Source organism: Macrosteles quadrilineatus, unplaced genomic scaffold, assembly GCF_028750875.1.
Source record: "Macrosteles quadrilineatus isolate MER2022 unplaced genomic scaffold, UCM_ALF_1.0 Scaffold_1__1_contigs__length_201487025, whole genome shotgun sequence".
NCBI lineage: Eukaryota > Metazoa > Arthropoda > Insecta > Hemiptera > Cicadellidae > Macrosteles > Macrosteles quadrilineatus.
The window spans coordinates 28213368-28222882 of record NW_026542594.1 but is presented as its reverse complement, the minus strand read 5'-3'; the positions used below and the strand labels follow the sequence as shown (position 1 = coordinate 28222882).

The 9515-nt window shown below is 39.4% G+C and overlaps 1 protein-coding gene across 1 annotated transcript in view; it reads left to right on the top strand.

Annotated features, from left to right (window-relative positions):
- The first annotated feature begins 1004 nt into the window (after positions 1-1004).
- Positions 1005-9515, top strand: part of LOC128995584 (G-protein coupled receptor Mth2-like) — a 28831-nt gene continuing 20320 nt past the window's right edge. The window contains exon 1 of the mRNA XM_054420602.1: positions 1005-1067. Within this exon, the coding sequence (XP_054276577.1) occupies positions 1005-1067 (63 nt within the window). The remainder of the gene's footprint in view (positions 1068-9515) is intronic.

The following is a 9515-nucleotide window of genomic DNA, read 5'->3' as shown; positions in this document are numbered from 1 at the left end:
CTGTACTTTGTAATTTGATATAGTATACAGTCGACGGCTTGTTATAAACACAATAAGTTACAAGTATTTTGTTTACTTATTACTCGTTATTTTGTTCAACCATCATAGTTACTTGGCAACCCATATGGGCAGTATTAACTTTCTTAATTTTCAAATGAGTTGTGTGGAGAAATGCGAATTTTCCTGAAGTAGTGACTGTCACCAATCACGTTTTTAGGGCTACAAGCGCTACAAATCCCCAATTCCAAAATGTAGTCATAATCCTTCCGCTGGATTTCGATATATGTATTACAGACAAGGAGACAAACAGACAGACAAACAAACAGATATAGCTTGTATTCGAGTATAGGATATAAGTCTGCATGATAAAATATCTTCATATGTGCATCAGCACATCAGTACCACTTTTATACCATCCTAGGTAGCCTAAATAAGTGTTCACTACTTGAGTTTACAAAACAATACGTTTATCAAGATAGGTGGTACAGTTGAAATTCATTTCTAAATTTAGTGGAGGATGTGAAACCACTTTTATGGCATTTTCAAAGAACCAACATTGTTTCTTCCGGATCATGACTCCTGACCTTGTTACTAGGCACGGGTGAAGCAGCTAGCATATATACATATATATTTTTATATATATTTGTGTGTGTGAATTTGGAGTGCAGGGCTGAGTGCCGTTTGCCTAAACACTTTGACGAGGGTCATTTTGCAGCCTGATGCTTGGCGGGGCGAGTGCCGGCACAGAAAACGTACTACTATAACCCAGAATGCCAACCGCATGGTATAGCAACGCTGGTGGCGCTGCCTATGGATTGACAGGCAAAGCTCTCTCAAAACACTTAATGCTTTTTACCATGCGGTTGGCATTCTGGGTTATAGTAGTACGTTTTCTGTGGTGCCGGCCAGGTATCAGTGACCGGCCACATACAGATTGGCCAATGGTTTAAGGGTCGTTTCTAACATACAGATTGACCAAAGGGCCTAATGAACAGGGACAAAAAATGGGGGAGGAGCTTACAGCAGCGATGTCCCGTGTGGGGGAGGAGCTTGTCCATTCAAGCACAGTATGTTTTCTGTGATTCAAGTCAAGTATTGGTTAACTTTTTATAATCTTACCAGTCACAGAGGTGGCCAAACTCAAGAGACGAATTTTACTTTTCAAAACACTAAGTTTTATGTAAGCTGTTAAGTAAACAAATAAGGTTTTTACATTAAACTGTAGCTTAAACTAAACAGTGCGGTATTCAAATGCAAATAATAGGCTATAAAATCTAACTAATTGCTTATAAACTCAATATCAATTTCTTTTCAAGTACACAAAGTACTTTTTTTAGATCATTTTACACTCACCTGCAGCTCGAGCGTAAACATTGCTCTCGTGTGCAGCAAAGTGCCACTATGCTCACTTGTTACACAAATAACAATTTCGTAGGCATATTGGATCTAATTTAAAGCTCTTATCCTCTAGATGTGCCTTTTGCGAGTTTGTATAATATCGCATGAAAGCATATAAGCTCGTCATATTAGCTTTTAAAATTGCATAGTTTGTGCTGAATTCTGTTGTCAATCATCTGAACTTTTACAAGTTTACAATAAAATTTTGTTTACATCAAAACATATGTCCATAGTACAATTTTGTTTACATCCATACGAAAGTGGTGTTATCTGTAAGTCGGTGATGTTTAAGTTAAATCAAGAAAATGTTGTATTATTTTGTATGAAATGTAAAGAAGAAAATGGTTTACGTTAGATTTTGTGTTATCATAGTATGTGTCATTAGTATTATTAATCTTTCTAAGTTACCACTGTAGACGTCGGTGTTTTGGATTTTCTACATTTTGGTAATGACCTTTAATGCTGCATCCTCTGCATATAGCTTCTTTAGCTGGACAAGCAGCTCTGTTGTGTTTCTTAAAGCCACAGAAGTAACATGTCTGATTGAGTGAACATGCGATATTTTCTTGAGATAGATATGATTCTGGTTCGGCAGCAGAAGGTCTTGGATCAGGATTGGACAAGTATGGATTCTTTTCACTTAAATGTTTTGAAGCTGCAGCGTTAGTTATTGGTAAGCAATTCTCTAAGTTTTACTGTTCAGAGTGATATTTAGTAAGTTCGAGTGATCTGGCTTGAGAAACTGCTTCATCCAAAGTCAAAGTAGAGCTTTCCAACAACCGTTGACAAATATGAGGCATGAGCAAGCCATCAATAATTGTGTCTCTGATGTATTCATCTCTACTAGATACAGCATTGACAGCTTTAAAGTTACAATCCTAGGAAAGGCGATTCAGAGATTCCATGTAGGTAAGTATCTATGCTCTCCCCAGGCTCTTGTCTTCTGATTTTAAGTTTATGACGTGTGTAAATTTCATCAACAGGTTTCAAGTACAACTTTTTCAACACATTAAAATTGCTTGTTTGTTGAGCGGAGCGAGCGAAGCTCTTATACGTCGACTCTTATGCATTTCGTAATACGCAAACTCCTCCTAGACGGCTGAATCAATCGTTTTCAAATTTTGCATGGTGATAAAGACCATATCGGTGAGTGCCAACATCTATATGGCGTTGAAAAAGTCTTTCAGGAATCCGCCCCACTGGGTCTCAAAGTTTCAATGTAATCCTTATGGAATCAGTATTTGACACATAAACAAAGACATATGATCAGCTGTTGACGTTTGAATGCAGTACATAAAGAAATAGCTGATAGCATTATTCCACAGATATTAGAACAGAAACGGAATGACGACACTAGCTTGAGGTCCGTGACGTAGGAAGTAATGAAGGAAGTAGTAAAGGTGAGCAGTCTGGAGTGTGGAAACTGTTTATGACGATTAGATTTAGGTATCTGCATTCCCAAAATTCTATAGGAAGGGAAGAAAACGGGTCCGTGACGTAGGAAGTGGTGAAGGAAGTAGTCAAGGCGAGCTGTCCAGCGTTTGGGAACTGTTTATGACGATTAGATTAAGGTATCTGCAATCCTAATATGCTATGGGAAGGGAGGGAAACAGGTCCGCGACGTAGGAAGTGGTGAAGGAAGTAGTAAATGTGAGCAGTCCGGAGTGTGGAAACTGTTTATGACGATTAGATTAAGGTATCTGCAATCCTAATATACTATGGGAAGAGAGGGAAACAGGTCCGTGACGTATGAAGTGGTGAAGGAAGTAGAAAAGGTGAGCAGTCCGGAGTGTAGGAACTATTTATGACTATTAGATTTAGGTATATGAATTCCTAAAATTCTATGGGAAGAGAGGGAAACGGGTCCGCGACATAGGAAGTGGTGAAGGAAGTAGTCAAGGCGAGCTTCCTGGAGTATGGGAACTGTTTATGACGATTAGATTAAGGTATCTGCATTCCTAAAATTCTATTGGAAGGGAGGAAAACGGGTCTGCGATGTAGGAAATGGTAAAGGAATTAGTCAAGGCGAGCTGTCCGGAGTGTGGAAACGGTTTATGACTATTATATTTAGGTATATAGAATGCCATGGAAATGGAGGGAAACAGGCCCGTGACGTAGGAAGTGGTGAAGGAAGTAGTAAAGGCGAGTTATCTGGAGTGTGGGGTCTGTTTATGACCAATAGATTGAGGTATTTATAATCCAATAATGCTAATGGAAGGGATGGAAACAGGTCCGAGACGTAGGAAGTGGCGAAGGAAGTAGTAAAGGCGAGTTGTTCGGAGTATGGGATTTGTTTATGACCAATAGAAAGGTATTTGCAATCCAATAATGCTAATGGAAGGGAGGGAAACAGGTCCGAGACGTAGGAAGTGGTGAAGGAAATAGTAAAGTATGAGCATAGTGTGAGAACCGTCTGTGTCAGTTAAATTTATGTATCTTCAACCTGAAAATGCTATGAGAAGGGAAGGAAACAGGCCCCACGACGTGGGAAGTGGTGAAGGAAGTAGTAAAGGCTGGCAGTGCAGAGTCTGGGAACCGTTTGGGCAGTTAGATAAATGTATCTAAACTACTTAAATGCTATGAGATGGGAAGGAAACAGGTCTATGACGTAGTTAAATGGTGAAGGAAGTAGTAAGGCTTGCAGTGCAGAGTGTGGGAAATGTCTTTGGCAATTACATTAATGTATCTGCAATCCTAAAATGCTATGGAAAGAGAGGGAAACAGATCCACGACGTAGGGGGTGGTGAAGGAAGTAGTAAAGGTGAGCAGTGTTGAGTGTGGGAATAGATTAATGTATCTACAATGCTGAAATGCTATAGGAAGAGACTGTAGACTGTAGGTTAAAATGATTACGAAGCACGAATCGATACATATTTCGATACATGCAATCGTTTACAATAGAAATTTACAACTGAGTTCTCAACAGCCGATTTTTACTCAATAGAGGCAAAAAACGATTTTTACTCCCTAAAGTGTAAAAATGCTACTTTAGACCCGCAACGCACGCATTAAAACAACTGTTTTCACTGCAGTATGACAAAAACAATATAATGTGAACCCTTGATGACTCCGCTCAATTTTGTGGATGCCTCTGCGAACGCCACCTAGTATAGATATGATGAGACATCATGTTTTCACCTTTATCAACTACAATTTATCATAATACTAATATTGTGAAATTTTGTGAGTTTGTTTATTTGTTTGTTTGTTTGTTTGTTTTGTTTGATATCCAATCACACATTAACTACTGGTCGGATCGGGTTGAAATTTTGTAAGAAGATAGCTCACATTCCCGATTAACATATCTAGACATATTCTTATCCCAAAAATCATTTCGGGCTCTGCCCCAATAGCTCCTTAGTTTCCCATGTTAACCTTATGAGTATTCATATGTAAAATGAATTAAAGAATTTTGTCAGCTGTTTCAACTACACAAGTTGTTGGTTCTATGATATTCAATAGCATTAAAGAGGCTACCTCTGTGTCTGGTAAGATTAGAACACGTTAACAAAAACTGTACTTAAATAGACTAGTAGTACGCTTATTCTGCGCGTAACGGGATGAGTGAACGTGAGCGCAACAGTTGAAGAGTCCACCCACACCTAGCCTACTTACCGGTGTCACTGGTGAACACAATCAACCAAATCTCAGTCAACAACAATCCTAACTTCTCGTCCAAAGTCTTAACCAAAGTCATTGGTAATATATGTAATGGATTTCCGACAGTTATCGATAGGAGGTAAATCCATCGTTCCTGTACAAAACGTCTTTTGATTAAATAAGGCCTATTTCCTTATTTGTTATGAGGCCTATCATAACAAAACAAAACTAAGCCAAACTGACCTAATCTAACTTAACCTAATTGCCACAGCTTGGTGTAAAGGAGTCTTCTTCAAAATATCGTATGGCTTATAATGATGTTATGTAACACATACGAACGATAGCACTATTATTACCTAAATACCCCCGCCGCAGCAAACCTGCCGACTAAGCGAATTTCCATTTGTCTGAATTGATTTTCAGTTAAATATATTTTAATAACATTAGGTTTAACGAGTACCTAGGTTTGCTGCTACAAGGAAACTAATAAAGTGTGTTTTTGAGTAAAATATTGATAGCTTAGTACAAAATAAATAAATTTGCCAAGTTTGATCAAAATATATTCATAAACAAGCAAACTACAACATTTGACAATATTCTCCATAAGAATAACATGGGAATTTAAAATTTAAAATTTTTTTAATTTTCTCCGTTACTAATAATTGAACAAAAATACTTTTATATACTAAATTATTTGTTTTTTAAGCTCTTTAAAAAGGCCTAAAGAAAATTGGGAAATTTTGTGTTTTGAGGGTCAAAAGTGAGAAAAACCAATTTTTACCCCATAAAACCCCCCGTAAAGCCCCGTTCCCATGGTCCGATCGTGCTGGTTCGCGAACTCATTCAAGTTTATCCCGCTTTACACCTCCAAATTTCATCAAAATCGGACAAAAATTACTCAAGTTATCGCGTTCACGGACGTATATATATATATATTTATATATATGTCTATATATATATATATACATATATAAAAATTTGAACGAATAGTGTTTTTGGCCTCTGGGGACATCAAAATGAAAAAGTAAATCGGTCCCGGGTCTAGGTCTTACCGTGCCACCTACGGTAATAGCTACTTCCCTATAGGGAAATTCGCTAAAATGATTAAAAATCCAATATATGTTTATCTAACCAATGAATCTAAATGCCATACACGGTTCCCACACTCCGCACTGCTTGCCTTTACAACTTATATCGCCTCTACCTACGTCGTGGACGTGTTTACCTCCCATTCCTCAGCATTTTAGTATTGCATGTACATTACTCTAACTGCCTTAAACAGTTCCCACACTCAAAACTTCTCGCCTTTACCACTTCCTTCCCCACTTCCTACGATGTGCACCTGTTTTCCTCCCTTCCCATAGCCTTTTAGTATTGCTGATTATTGTATTAATCTAACTGCCACCAATGGTTCCCACACTCCGCACTGCTCGCCTTGACTACTCCCTTCACCACTTCCTTCATCGTGGACCTGTTTCCCTCCCTTCCCATAGCCTTTTAGTATTGCTGATTATTGTATTAATCTAACTGCCACCAATGGTTCTTGTTCTTACACTCCACACTGCTCGATTTGACTACTTCCTTCACCACTTCCTACGTCGTAGACCGGTTTCTCTCCCTTCCCATAGCATTTTAGTATCGCAGATATAATATTCTAACTGTCAAAAAGGCTTCCCACACTCCGGACCCCTCGCCTTGACTACTTCCTTTATCACTCCCTTCGTCGTGGACCTGTTTCCCTCCCTTCCCATGGCATTTTAGTTTTGCAGGTACATTCATCCAACTGTCACAAATGCTGCCCACACTCCGGACCGCTCGCCTCTTGACTACTTCCTTCTCTACTTCCTACATCGTAGACCTGTTTCCCTCTCTTCCCATTGTATTTAATTATTACAGATCATTAATTTAACTGTCACAAAGGGTGTCCACACTCTGCACTGCTCACCTTTACCACTTCCTTTATCACTCCCTACGTCGTGGGCCTGTTTCCCTCCTTTCGCATAGCGTTTTAGTATAAAAATTGACGAATATCATAGCTAAAGCATAGTATAGATTTCCCATCCTTATGGAACAGCTGAACATAATTGTATTATTAGTTCCCTCCGGTTTTCTATAGATGTAGTTTTTTGTTTTAATTAGTTTCTTGTTATTCCAGTAACTTAAAACCTCGTTTGAACAAATAAAACGATCTAATTATAAACAATAACTCGTCCAAAACACCAAACAGTGATATAACCAAACAGTGAGACACAAATAATGAAAAACTAACCCTAAAAAAATATAAACAAATTGTAAAGAAAACACGACATCTACAGACAACCGGACAGAACTAACAATTAAATAGGCTTCAGCTGTTCTATAAGGATGGGAAATCTAATGCTAATATCTTTGACTATTTAATAGTCAATGCCAGCATTAAATTGAATAATGTAAAAAGCTGCTTATTTCTAAATATATACATATATATTTGTCATGTTAAGGCGAATTTTAATACTGAACATAAACTGTATATAACTGCCGACTAATATTGTAAAGTTCAATTTATTATTCTGAAAGTTGTGAAATTCTAATGATATATATTCATAGGCGCCATAACTGTGTCCATGAATGAAAGAGCTAAGAGTAAACAGACAGAGTAGTTCTCTCTGTCTTAAGCAGACAACAAAATTGTTTTTCGTAAAATGTAAACAAATAAAAAGAAGAAGAAGGTAGCTCCTAATGTTATTCTTATGGGACAAATTTAAACATGTTTTTTAAGTATTTTATAATTACTACAGAGCGGAATCGTCTAGAATTTTAATGAGGTCTTCCCACTGGTGTCATAATTATTTGTGCAAAATTTGAACGCTATAAGTACGACGGTTCTTGAGTTTTTGGTGCGAACACACAGACACACACGGACAAGCGGACAACACGATACATAGATTCGTTCACTTCGTTCACTCATCTACAAGCCCCTCCCCCACACGGGACATCCCATTTTTTGTCACTGCTCATTAGGACCTTTGGTCAATCTGTATGATAGAAAAGACCCTCGAACCATTGGCCAATCTGTGCGCACGCCTGACCGGTGTCACGGTGCGGCGGGTATGGTATGGGGATGGAAAGATCGGCCAGGGGAGTGAGCAACATTTGTTTTAGGGATACAAGGAAACTGTTATAACCTAACCTAACCAAACTTGCTGAATATGAAAAATTGAATTACGGTTTACTAATCGAATTGATATTAATTTTCAATCGATATTAGGATAGCCCAGTTAAGAAACTGTACCCGGTCTGCGTTACATCCTGCCCACTACACACCCTTCAACTAATCCCTCTCCCTAAATCCTTCACAAAACCCTTCCCATGAATCACTCTTACGCACTGGGGAATCAAACGGCACTCGGGCCTATCTGACGGTTTTGACAGTTTATAACCCAAACACAATATCGAAACCCCACGGCAAAGAATAGAACGGTACTCGCTCCGTTTCCCGTGAATTTGAACGGTTGGTGTTTTTGGTCTCTGGATGCCTCAAACGAAAACGTAAATTGGTTCCATGTATTAACATGAGACCTACGGTAATATCCTATTCCTTGGATGGGTAATTCCCTAAAAATAAAGGTAGAGAAAAAGGAGATGGAAAGACTGATGAAGTTGACTTGTAACGGCGAGATGAAAACAGATTAGATAATAATGTGGTTTGTGTACCGTATTGATAATTAAATGTTGGTACCTCTGGTGGATAGGTTCATCCGGGTGGGTCCCACTTCTATACCTGCCTCCTTTTGGGAAACCCTGATGGCCTGGCAGTGATGTTGGGTCTGACGGGCAAACGAAGTAGATCGGGTGCTGGGTCCGAGCCCGCCAGGGGTATCTGGGGATCTATCGCTCTGGTTATCTCTGGTTTCCCAGCAATGGGTAAGGCCTCGATCGGGCAGCGGTGTAAATGGGAGGTTGGGGTTCCCCCCGTCAGCGTGCTGATGGTCCCCTTCCTCCTGGCTATTGATGGCGGGTTCTGCCTGTCAGGGATTAGATAGGTCCCGAGTGTTGCTTGCACTAAATGCGTCGGGGCGCTCTACTATGGACCTCTAGGTTCCGACCTGGTGGAACTCAGGTGGAGTGACGCTTAAACAAGCAGCCGGAATCCCTGGTTAGGATTGAGGGGCAACCCTCTTTCCGAAGGGTCTGCTTCGGCAGCCGGCGAGCCTGATGACCTTAAGTCATCCGCCCATGATGTGCTAAAGGTTGATGCGTAAGCTTCGGCCTACATCATGGGGCCCGGGTATGTCCTGAAGGATAGGTACCGGGTAAGCAGTCAGGGGGCTTCGGCTTTCATGACAACAAATGTAATGTGATTTTATATTTAGTTTTATTTTTATTTTTGTACCTATTTTAATCCGTGTGTATGTGCAATGAACTGTGATATGGCAAGGATTGTGTTCTCCTGATTTCAATAAGGTGAGTGATGCCCAATAGCTATTTACATTACAAGTGTAGTAAGAGCGTTTTTACATCACGCAGGTGAATGTTGT